Below are 12,861 nucleotides of genomic sequence, written 5' to 3' on the forward strand. Positions count from 1 at the left end.
TCAGGGCAAACAGTGATTGCCATTATGCAGTTAATGTACATGCTAATTCCTTAAAATTTGGCATTTTAAGTGTAGATTTCATAAACGTTTCCACAGGCATTGTTATATGTATTCAGTACTAATTTACCCAAATAGATTTTTTCAATTCAACTTGAACTTTAATGTTTTGATTGAGTAACATTATTGATTAGGCTAATCGTTTATTCCTCCGAGCTATGAACGACGAATGCAACCGAAACAGCCTTGGCCATCACGATATTATGAAATCAATAATACTACATGTTAGACTGAAATGATATTGACCAATAACGGAATGACATTTGGCAATATTCGATTTCAGTATATTAAGTATTTCTGTATGTAAACATGTCAACTGTACATCGATTCATTCGAACAACAATTGCGCAGACAATCTGAACGATCATGCTTCAACGACAACACCATTAAACGATGGTATTCACGTTTAAAACTATTATCATTTAAATATGATGGGTAAAATGGAATGTACATGTATATTTGGCCCATCAGCTTAGTACACGATCTAGCTAACAGATTATTTTTATTCGAATGGTACTATTTTTTTAATTGGATACAGCAGTTAGGTCTCTTCTCTATGATCTGTATTAATAAACACCCACAATAATAATCTACCCATTATACTTAAAGGCTATCCAGGTTTGTGCGATGATTTTTAACGAGAATCCTTCAATACTCGGGTACATTATATATGCAAAGAATGCATGCTCATATACGATTAAAGAGGTTGAATAGCGCCTCCAGAAGCAAGCAACAGCGTCACCCGTAGCAGAAAGAAGAACTGCTTTATATTTTAGTGACGTCATGGTTTCCATATACGGCATCTCATTTGCATATTTTTACAACCTTATTTTCTACGAGTTATAAATATGCCAGTAGCACGTGTATCATGCCGGGCGGCGCTGTCAGGTGTTTCCACTATGGGTTACATAATCGGCTACAATGAGGCCAGTGTTCTAGTTAATGAAATTAGCAATGATAGCGATGTTACGCAGTCAATAGCGATAGTAGTGAGTTGGAGAGAGGAGAAAATGGAAAATGGAGAGAATAGTAGTATGGATTTCGAGTCCCAAGAAGAAACTTTGCAAAGTTTTCATCAAACTGATAATCATACTCCTTCCTTCTCTGTCTCCAACAATTAAAAGTTGCTGCAGTCAACCTGATGAGTTTATCCGCGAGCGAATCGACGAGACGAGGCATTTTTCAAGCATCCGAATGGTACCCGGTACCTTACAGATCCGCAAGGGGCGCGTTACCGAAAATGTTGCAAAAATCAATAACGTGATCGTAAATATTGGCATATTTTTCAAAATGAGAGTATGTAAATGATACGCAAACGGTAAACCAATGAAAGGCCAGTATCTATTGAACCTTACAAGTGATTTGGGGGCCTTGAAACTCCTTATATTTATCAATGAAACCTTATTCCCGCCTAAGGTTTTGACCGGGCCGTGCAAAACTCCCCTTTTTTTCCCCGGCAGTTCCCTTTAAGAAACTAAACCTGTTCTTATTTAAGAATCTCATCTAGAAACAAAACGCCATTTTCAACTAAGGAAGAAATCTGACACTGACCAATAGCAATTTGTCAATAGAGGTTAACACATCGTCGCAGTGACTTTACTTGACTCGAAGTAAACACTCCATAGGCAGTTACTTTATGGTGAGGTACATTATAGGTCTATTATCTAATTATCAGGAATGGCATTTGATGGAAGCAATTATTGACTTCTGTCATGTGTTCCTACACAAACACATCAGTTACCACCAAACATTCACCAAACGTTGCATCTGATTTCTAAACTAAATTACGCTGCAAACTTTATGTCGACAATAACCGTCCATAGTTTGAAATCTCCATTAGAGATCGTGTGATACAAATGGCATAGTTACGCTAGGATTGTCACAGCATGACTCGTACTGTACGTCGAGTGCTTTGAAGGAGAGTAATTGCCCCAATCTGCCCCAGGGTACCACTGTGATTTTCAATTTACTATACTCTAGGAGGCAATGATACGGTGCTAAGTCTGCCAAGAATGAGTTGGGAACGAGAAATAATTGAGATCAGACGGGAAGAGGCTGTCTCTCTCAATGAGTTGAAGCTTTTCTGAATGTTTTTTTTCGCTGCTTTTCGATCTTTATTTAAATTGTGTGCAACTTATGGTAATACTTTCCCCTGTGTCATCAAAAGCCTCTTTTCATGTGCCCAAACTATGTTAACCAAGGTGCGTGTGCAGTGGCCATATGGTTAGTACTGATGGAAAGTTCAATGATCTTGCATGCATGTCGGAATTGGACCCCCCCCCCCCCCCAGTATATTATCAAGTTGAGAACAAGACCAATAATTGTGGGTCTGTAAACACCACTGGACGCTATTAAGTTAAGTAGGGGGAAACCAGAGACCTCGCAGGAAACTTACATGTACGATGTCCGGAATATCCCTGTCTATCACATCAGTATACCGGTGTAACATCTGTGGTTGTTTCCCATGTGTCAGTGTTTCCAAACAATAGGCAGCTAGAGAGACCATGACTTTTCAATAGGGGGAAACACAGAAAAACTTGTCAATCTATCTTTTAGCGTTCCCAAACAATGAGGGGAAACACTCAAAAATAGAAACACTCAAAAACATTACACCGGCATCCTCCGGTAATCGAACAGGTGATTTCAAATGTGAGAGGTAATGATGTTTTGCTCCCAAATGAGATATTCTTATACGACGAAAGGATATTGGCGTTCAGGCTCTTTTAGCAGGGCTATTTATCTCCTAATTCCAACTACGAACCTTAAATAATTCACTGCAAACCTGCCGTAATGAATGTGTTGCACGATTCACCCAGGGGCGTCTTATATTGCCGGGAGAAAGGTATTATAGTCCGCTAGAGGGATCATAAAGAGGAAGAAATAAGAGACGCTGCGCATTTGAAGCCGAATCTCAGAAGTGTTAGGACGTGATGTTAATTATGTGAACTGTTCTGGAACATCATGTGCGTGTCGTCTGTTCAATTAAAAGACATATTATGTCATCATCTTCATCATCATCATCAAAATGACTGGCATCGTAACCCTGTTGGATTTTGCCACTATTAATCCACTGTCGCCTAAACTGTCCACCTTCGATATTTTACTTACTTTGGCACAAACAGATTAAGATCGTTCATTGCTTATTTCATATCAAGCCAAAATTTGTTTACGGTATGATGGGCCAGAAATTTGTGTTCCTTGAAAGTCACGCTGGTTCACCCAGAAATAAAATCCTAGCTTTTCCCGCGAACGAACACGGGCCTTATTGTGGCGTAGAGCTAGCAGTGTTAGCTTCTAGGATGCTAGGCTTTATGCTTGTTGGGCGTTGAAAGCGTTGAGTAGAGGGCTTATCTAATAAGTGACAACGAGTCTTGCTTAAGGAAAGCGGCGAATCTAATATGTTGACGCTTCGTGAAAAACTCATTGATCACCTGGCTAGCTAGGAATGGCCACGCACTCGGGCACTTCGAACCCCTTTGAAGAAACGCGCAGCCTTAAGCGGTTCATACGAACGAAATATAAACCACGCACGAACCAAACCAACCAAATGATTACCAGGCCTCAAGAGAAAACAATATCATTAGGACCTCATCTTCCACGTCGCTAGATACCCTTGGTCCCCCGCTGATCGCTTCAGTTCTCCCTGGCGCCAAGCGATGCGGAAACTAGCTAACTTTTTTCCGAAAAGAGATAGATCTGTTGAAAACTGATGAGGTCTTCTATGATACCGATGCAAATAAATCACTTGCTGATGGAAGATTGGTTCCAGATTCCCTTGAGAGTTGTCAACTAAATCGAGTTGGTTTTAAGGGCGTATGGTCTAACCAATTTATTGTCGTGCGGTCGGATTAGTCCATGGCTCTGGGCAGTGTCATTACGGTTCAATTTGATGGTAGTGGCGATAGATGGCGGGAAACAAATACACTGTGGCGTATGGAGTGGGGTTGGAGCCTTAGTCATTAATTGAACCAGTATTCTCTTTTTGACACATTATATTGGCCTCGTGCATCGGGTTGTCCTCGAGCTACAACCAAGTTGAACATCAATATGAGATTCTTAATAATTCTTAGTTAGTTTATTATTATTTCGTGTAAACATACAGGTACACGCATAGACATAACTATACAGACATACAAATAAATATGTACATGTATACACAGGGGGCCAAGCAGGTCGCATCAGTGGCATGTGTACATTCGCAACAAAAATAGTTATACAATTATAACATGACTCGATCAGAATCTTGTAATGAAAGTACATGTAAGTGCAAGTGTGTACGAAACTTAAAAACTGAACTGAGAGAGAGAATGCGCTTGTGCGAGTTCATCGTGTACATGTGCAAAAGCACTCGTTACCAAATTCGAGTTGTTACAAGAATCTTCTAACGTGTCTAACGAATATACATGCAAATGTTCTCGAAGCTAAATAATGAGATCTACATAATTGAACTTTATTAGGCGCACTCCTCTGAAAATATGCCACTTAAGGACCTTATAATTGAAGATTCCTATACAGATCTTATCTGTATTTACAGCCATAAAATCCCGTTGTTGCAAATTATAATCTACCAGGTTTGTTGAACAATAAACTCTGCATCAGCTGGCCTTACGCCAGTACGCCTCTTCACAGTCGAGCGTAAATCGATTTGTCTAAGCATCGGTATGACATGAGATGGAATATCGTAAGGTTTCTCGGATCAAAGTAACTGCCTCGTCTGAGGAATGGTTTGGCGATGCCATATCGGTGACGGCAAATTATATTCTAGAGGCAAGGTCAATTTGCCATAAGCCAATCCCTTCCTCACTCCCCCGATCGACCCCACCCCACACCCCCTCACACTCAACACAAGACGACAGTTACTTCGCCGACTCAAGAGCTATTTTCTATGGTCAGGATTCGATATTCGATTCACCCATGACTGATGTTCACCACTTTTTTCTCGACTTGTTCTGATCGTGTGGAATAGAGGAATAGTACAAAAAAATTTGTCAGAACTCGACCACAATACAGGGCTACTAATATGCAATCACGGAGGTGCAATGAACTACTTCCCGGATCTGGAATGAAAGCTAAGGGTGTCCCGTAAAATCCGAAAAAAGTGCTTTTTTGCGCTCCATTTAGTTCAAGTGTCGCTGGCATCGGTTGGAGTATCGGAATTCTGGCAAACTTGACATTCTAATGTCATAGCGGACCTAATAATCGGTCATTACTAGTATATTCGTATTTATATTTTTGACGTGGCAATGCGGTGAGATGCGACCAGCTTAATTGGCTTGTGTGACCGTTGTGAAGGCTCAAAAGTCTTCGCTTGATCGCTTATTACTAGTATATTCGGGATAGGTGATTCCAGGATGTTTAGTCTCGAAATAAATCTTCACCCAAAGCAATGAGCGATTACGTTGTCTGATAATCCAAAACAAACATGGTGAACTGGGATCTTGTTCCTTAATGACCGCGACATCCGGCAACAGCAGCACTGCCGCAATCAGATATTCTAATGCGGCGCGGAAATATGGTTATTGGCCGGTGCTGACACGTCGGCTGGCTCATTTGCAGCACCGAAGGTGTCATGAAGGTATTTCCAGAGAGGTAGAGGCATGGAATGACCTCGTATAACACTCGTATGTCACGTGCAATGTTATGTTAGGTTGTAAAATACGAACGCAAATGGCGTCTACCTCGAATATCACTGATATCACCGAGACCCGTGACTGTAACAGGTAGAAGAAACTATAACCTGGTCGAGGTGGTGTTGTATTGTATTCTATGCATCTTTAAAAGATTACCAAAATTGTCCGTACCAAGAACAGCAAGAAGAAAGCTTAATGTACAGTACTGCTCTGGCTTAACGAGAGGGATAAAAGAACCATTGTCGATATACTGGCGTATCTCCATCAGATTGGTCAAACAGCAGATTTGGACCTGACAATGCCTGAGTAGCCTTATCCTTAACTCGAGACAAACCGTCCGATCGCGAGTCTGTATGCGTGACACTGTGAAATGAACAAGGGTGCCTTCAGCGTATTCAAATGGTTGCTTTGAATAAGTCAGCAGCGCCTTGGATCTCTATATTTTGTTAAGCGTCGGCGCTTTAGCCTGATAATACGTTTGTCTGTAAGATGAATAGAGATTGCCCATTGACGGTACACACTGTGAAGGACCAACAGAGGCAAGTTTATAGGACAGGTATCCGATTGTTATAAAATGTGACTGTATTGCTGAAGTATCGTTGAAGCTCTTTCTTGTCAATTTTGGCTGATCAGAGCTCTCTGTGTGCTATCTATCAATCGGTTTAGCAGTTCTTATTTTTGGACACGTGGTGTATACAAACCGCAAATTTTTGGCAAATACGTTTTGTCCTCGAATGTATGTTTCATTTATTGCGAAAAAATGTCAACAGTTCATGGGGGAGGCTTCGGGACGTGTATACAGTTTTATCATAACGAAAAGTCCTATAATTCAGTCTTAAAATACGAAGGAGGCACTAGATTTGAAGTTCATTGCACTTACATGTGGTAATAACGGAAAGCGTTTCCTTCAAGTGATATGAGAGGAACGCTGTGATGTCGAGCTCCCTTTGAGTCATCTGCGCGCTATTGTTTTGAGTGTGTGGTGGTGAGTACGAGTGGTGATCGATCATCAACAGGATATCTACTTTTCTTGCCTTTGTGAAACCCGACACAAAGTGTGTGACATAAGCATTTGCCATGATTTTGCCAACGCTTTCTCTTTGATGGTGAACCACATTCTTTGAATAACTACTAACTATAATAATAATAATAGGACAAGTATCATATTACCATGATAACATACTTCATGCGTGCACAAGAATTCCCGGTTTTTCTTTTCCATGTTTCTGGAAGACTAAAATCATGTCTTGATGAGCTCCATGGATTTGCTTTTGTTTGTTGTTTTCATTGCTGGGACTGCGCGCAATTGCCCAAATAGTTTGTTGTTCTGATCAGTGAAACAAACAGGGAATGTGCAAGTTGATTTAAGTAAGGCTATGCCTAAAATCATATTTTTTTGTTTTTCTTTGAAATGAACAAAACGGCCGGCCGTGCATCACAGTTGAACGGGGTATGGGTGTGTTCCTTAAAGTGTAACAAGTAATAGTGCTCACAACATTTCATTGGTCGACTGACCTAGTTGTTATTTTCAACGAAAGAACATTTGGGGAACCGCCCTTGAAGTACACCTCTATAGCACTACGCCCTATCTAGTGTATCGAAAGGGTTTTTAACCCAAATACCCATTTTCTATATCACATGATCGCTTTATACAGTGACACCTCCGTATACCAAGGACAACGTCTTCACGTCATTATCAAACAGTCCTTTATAAAAATGTCATTCAGTGACCGTCCTAAATAAAACCAAAACCCCTGATAAGGTGCCCCATATTCCACTACACAGATAATGTATTCTTTGCAGCTCGTCAATTTGCTCCATTTGTTGGCTAATCAGTTAATTGACATGCTGACATTCTGACTGCAGACCTCATGTCAGTACATATCGTACAGAGTGCTTAAAACATTCCTCCATTCTACATGTACAATTTGGTGTTTGCTTTTGCGTGTGAACTTCAGAAGAGGGAATGTATGATTGCATATTATACGATGAGTAAGCCATGAAAATTGACCTAAAATTTACTAAGGCCTAAACTCATAAAACACATTGTATCTTTCTGCAGAGAATCCACACTATGGAGAAAAAAATATGTTCACTGTAAAATTCCCACTATTTCTCCAATTTTTGGGGGTTATAAGCGAGACAAAAGGAAATAATTGGTCAAGGTCAATCAATTGCTTTACCATAATTAATGACTTGGCCCATTGTGCCATCAATGCAAGTTTCAAGAAATTCGCACTGATAGTTTTTCATACAATCACAATCCAAGGGATGGTTCCTTAAGCACCCAGCCCCGTTGTACTCTGTGACACTGATGGTTGGTCTATTGTTCACCGGTACATAACAACTGGAACTTCTCGACTTTGTCATCATGTCCAAGCCAGATGTTATTGTCTTTAATGTAAATGTGCGGAGGCGAAATACTTATCGCTCTCACACTGCCTTGATAGGTAACCTGCCGCCACACAAAGTCCTCCTCGTTTGTGCCTTCTGTAACCTGATAGATCACGACCTCCGTCTCCTTCTCACCAACAACCAGTACCTCGCCACCACTACCAATGCACACCTCACAACAAAGGAAACCTTCCACACCGTGTGAAGATGGTGAAATCTCCTCTAGGAGGTAATTCCTCCATCGGAACCTCAGGATTCTGGCTTCAGCAGCAATATTGAGGACTCTACTCTTTGCACAGAAGGCCATGTTGAAAGTAATTTCATTTAATTCAACATGCTGAATGATGATTCCATTGTGGTTCAGAACACAAAGGTGACGTCCACTTGAAACGAACATGTTTTCCGACTCATCCGTCTCAACAAAATGCAGCTTATCAATCACCTCTTTGTTAATGTTAACATCACGGTATGCTCCACTTTTGGGATTGAATACTCGGATTGGCGGATTTTGTTCACCTCTAACCACCACCAAGTCGCCAGTGGACGAGACGGTCATATCATAAGCAGGGTGGACACCCACTGTTATTTTGTGAGTAAATGTAGAAGATACCCTGTCATGGAAAAATATTGCATCGGCACCGGATGCACTTTCAGATCTACGTAATGTGGCCAGATTGCTGCCAAGTGTTAGTTTTACTTTAGACACGATTTCAAAAGGCTGATCTCTTGGAAAGTGTAGGTCGCTCACCTTCTTCATTTGTTTGAATTCTCGCTTTGTTTCATCACTTCCTTTGACACGTTGACTACCCCACACACCCTCCAGATCCTGCCCTGTACCAGCGACGTGAAGAACTAATCCACCGATATGTCTTTTAATTTCCTCTACCAGAGCCGGCGTGTCACATTCCCGAGAAGATCTGACAAGTTCTTCCAGTTCGTGACTGATGCTGGTCAGGCTGGCAATGCTCTCGGTATCAATGGTGATTTTGGTTGATCCCATGGCCCGGCCCTGCTGTGACCTCATCATCATCTCCTTCACACTGGTGTCAATGAATCGAAGACGCTGATTGATCTTCTCAGCTGACCCTTCGAATCTCTCTCTTACGTGTGCGATGAGTGTCGTTTTCTTTTTCTCGAGTTGATCAACATCTTCGACAAGCCGTTTTGTCTTATCATCCAGCGCCTCTTTTTTATTCGCTAAGAGGTCGATTTCCACTTGTATACCCTTACTTTCCGCACCGAGACACCGAATTTCTTTCTTCTTGTCAACTATAGTTCTTTCGGTACTGGCAGTCGCTTGAACCTCTGCAAGACGTGACTTCTGTTTGACAAGTACAAGCAACTGCATCAACTTCCCTCTGTCTTCTGTATTCAGTGCCCTTATTGCGTTTTCTAATTCAGAAGAAAAGGCCTGAATTCTACACACTAGGTCGCCAACAACTGGACGGATTGGCTTCACATCGTGGTCGCCCTGGTTGTGATAAGATACTCGACAACCACTGCAAACAGCCTGTTTGCAAGGATTACAGAAGAATAGCAGCCCGTTGCCATGGGCGGGACACAGGCCGAACAACTCATGGTCACGCGTATCGGGGTTATGGTCATGCTGTCCTTTGCATCCAGGGCACAATTTGAAATCGCAATCTTTGCATAAAGATGATGCCCCATTCGTACACAGGATGCATTTCACTTGCACCGGCTTCCCAGTCCTCTGTCGCTGCTCGCGATACGTCTCCATGATGCTTGATAACATGAAGTTATCATTCAGTTTATCTATTCCATTTTGCGGGATCCGACATTTTTGGCGACAATGTGGACAAGGAATTGTTCTCGGCCTCCCAAGAGACACCCAATACTTATCGATGCAGTTCTTACAGAATGTGTGGTTGCAGGGACCAATGAATTTTGGCTGTGTCAGCTCATCGGAACAGACGACACACTCAAACTCAGTGCTCAAGCTGCTCTCCGCCATCGCAAATTACCTAGAGGGAGAACGAAAAAATATCGTTAGTGTCAGCTTTTATTTTGAAAACTTGGAACTTTATCGTACAATCATACCATAAATTTGATAAATGATAGGAAAGTAGAGACAAATTGAAATATACACACCTAGTGGTTGCTACAACTGCTACTACTTGCTCTCTAATTGCAAGCTGACCACCTGCTAACCGCGAAAAAGTATTGGACTATGTATTAAACTTGATATACTCATCGACAAATAGTTACCACAATCGTATTTAGGTCAATACTTGAAAAAACCAATAATAATGACGTCAATAGGTATCATCAAATAGTCTGTCTGACCCAGAAAACTAAATTCCTTTGACGCTCCACTGATGTACGTGTATATCTGATCGTGAATGTCACATGCCTTGTGATTAACTCGCACAAATCATGTGTAAGACGATAGGAATATTAATGTATACATGGTATATGTAATGGCCCAGAAGTTCATCCACGTAAAATTGCATGAAATCCATCGCAAGAAGCTGATTTAAAACGAATTCAAACATAACTTATACACGGTTAAGCATAAAATAACTTTACAATGGTCGATTCCTGCCCGATTGTGTGCACGCAGAAAGTCGTGTCGGGTGTCTTGGCCCTGCATACATCCCCCAACCTAGAAGACAAGGATCTTGGATCTGATCTTCGTCCGACTTCTCGCTATCAGCCGGACTGACAACTTGTACTAAGAGATACCAGTCCGTAATCCCTGTCTCGGTCTTAAAAATAAACAAGTCGTTCCACCACATCAGGTAACAGACTCAACAGTAAAAATATTTGAGTGCTATGATACCTGATGCGCTCTAAAGGATTTTAGATAAAAATAATGATTTAGGGTGTATGGAAATGATTCACAGAGGTTTCCCTATGTACGATAGATTACTGCCCATAAGTCCGAAGGTCCATAAGTCCGAAGGTTTACAAGTCCGAAGGTCCACAAGTCCGAAGGTCCACAAGTCCGAAGGGCGACTAGTCCGATGGTTCACAAGTCCGAAGGTCTACTCGTTTGAAGGTGCACAGTTCCTAAGGTCCATAAGTCCGAAAACTAAATTTTGAAATTGATGATTTTTGGTCTATTAAACCAAAAATCTTCCAAGTATTAACACTTTCAGCGCCAAGGCTTTTGTGAGTGTTTTCCGTGGCGGGCCAGCGTTCCCCCGATTTTACCCCTTAATAAAAATAATCCAGCATCGCCAGTATATCTTTTCCGTGGCATTCTTTTTACGATGGTAGTAGAAGTCATTGAAAATTAAAATTTTTGAGTCCTCTCAGTCCTCCTGTCACGTACGCAACGCCATGCTAAAAAATGACTACCTGCCAAGAAAATCGCGTGATGCTGGGTCAGGGTGATTCGCAGAATCGGGTTTCCACGTAGGCTCAATTTGATGATTCCGCGTATTATTGATGCTACATATACGGCAACTAAGAATAATATACACGCGCTTAAAAATGGGATTTCGAACTTATAGATTGGACCTTCGGACTTCTGAGCAATCACCGTATGATATTCCCCTTTACTAATAGCCTAAACCCAGGACGCATACATGTAAGTTCGTAAATAGCGCTTTATTACATGCTTCCCGAAATTGGTGGCTTGCATTGGAACGAACTTTTTCCCCTTGTCCGTCATCAAAGGCATTCAAGTCTGTTGGTTAACCATGACTATCTCCTTTGTCCTTCCACCATAAGGCCGAGTTTCCCCTTATGACATCACTATTTCGGACACTCAGCGCCCCATTTCTGGAAAGGTGTATAATGTACATACTATTCTCAAAGCAGTTTACATTTATTCCCTTAAGATGAAACATTTCAGTAGAGTACAGATGGGCTGCTCAATTAGCGTACAATCTGATCAGCATTTCCGATCGGTAAATCATTGAAATGGTACGGGTTGGCATATAAAGCAATGCGTAGAGAGGCTCACTACGACTTGGGTATCGAACAAGCGACTTAACAACCGCTAGTCAGAGGGGCCACAATACACCACCGCGGCTTCTTGAAGAATCTGTAGAAAGATTTTCGTCCTGGGAATTTAGCTTTTTGTTGGGTCAGGATTAGTTTTGGTTGGAGAAGATTGGACGAGATCTTTAAATTGATTGCATTATCGATGACTTAGAAAGCTTTTTGAGAACATGTTAGTTTGGTACCACTCATGCGCATAAAATTCAACTCATATAGGAACCAAAATTATTATTACCACACATGAAACTGCGATTGAACACAGTTATGACATTATAAAGCTACGGGAAATGTGATAGCAAGTTCGCCGGTAACTTTCTCTATATTCAGAAATGTACGGGCACGTTCCCGAAATCAATCCCAATACAAGATAGAACTTGAACATGAACATGTGCATGAAACCATTTCGTTTCGATGCATTGAATATCTAGCATGCAAATAATTCATTTACGTTGTAACCATTCAGTGGAAATTTGATATTGCCGTGTTGTGTTTTTATAATGTAATTAACGAAAAAGTTTTTATACTGAAGTGATGCAACGAAATACGTAAATTGATTGAATGCGATGCGTTTTCATGCACGAGTAATACATTGGTTTGACGTATTTATATTGTTAGCTGTCATCGATCCAAGGTCGAAAATCGCGAAAAGAGTTTTGAAATCTGGATTTTTAGTTAAAATCTTATTTGGTTTTTGTTTCATTCGGTTTTTTGCCCCTTACTCAGTTAAAGTAGTTCAGGTCTTGTCCAATTTTAAGCAGTCACTTGTCGACAAAAAAAGACCACTCGCACCTTAGTCTCTGTTCCTATTGCT

General features: G+C 41.1%; 2 protein-coding genes across 3 annotated transcripts in view; both read right to left on the minus strand.

The window, feature by feature from the left end:
* LOC135503153 (probable G-protein coupled receptor 139) overlaps window positions 1-12,861 on the minus strand; it is a 169,195-nt gene that overhangs the window by 88,270 nt on the left and 68,064 nt on the right. The gene's annotated exons all lie outside the window — the stretch shown is intronic.
* On the minus strand, window positions 5,948-10,897 carry LOC135503248 (uncharacterized). Its single transcript, XM_064796725.1, has 2 exons — window positions 10,191-10,897; window positions 5,948-10,063 (listed from the first exon to the last, which is right to left on the minus strand). Exon 2 carries the CDS (start codon window positions 10,051-10,053, stop codon window positions 8,011-8,013), a length of 2,043 nt encoding a protein of 680 aa, XP_064652795.1. The 5' UTR covers window positions 10,054-10,063; window positions 10,191-10,897; the 3' UTR covers window positions 5,948-8,010.

This window comes from Lineus longissimus, chromosome 19, assembly GCF_910592395.1.
Source record: "Lineus longissimus chromosome 19, tnLinLong1.2, whole genome shotgun sequence".
NCBI lineage: Eukaryota > Metazoa > Nemertea > Pilidiophora > Heteronemertea > Lineidae > Lineus > Lineus longissimus.

What these genes read in the sequence shown, in the direction of transcription:
- LOC135503248 (XM_064796725.1), bottom strand. Translation starts at nt 10,053, where the DNA reads ATGGCGGAGAGCAGCTTGAGCACTGAGTTTGAGTGTGTCGTCTGTTCC.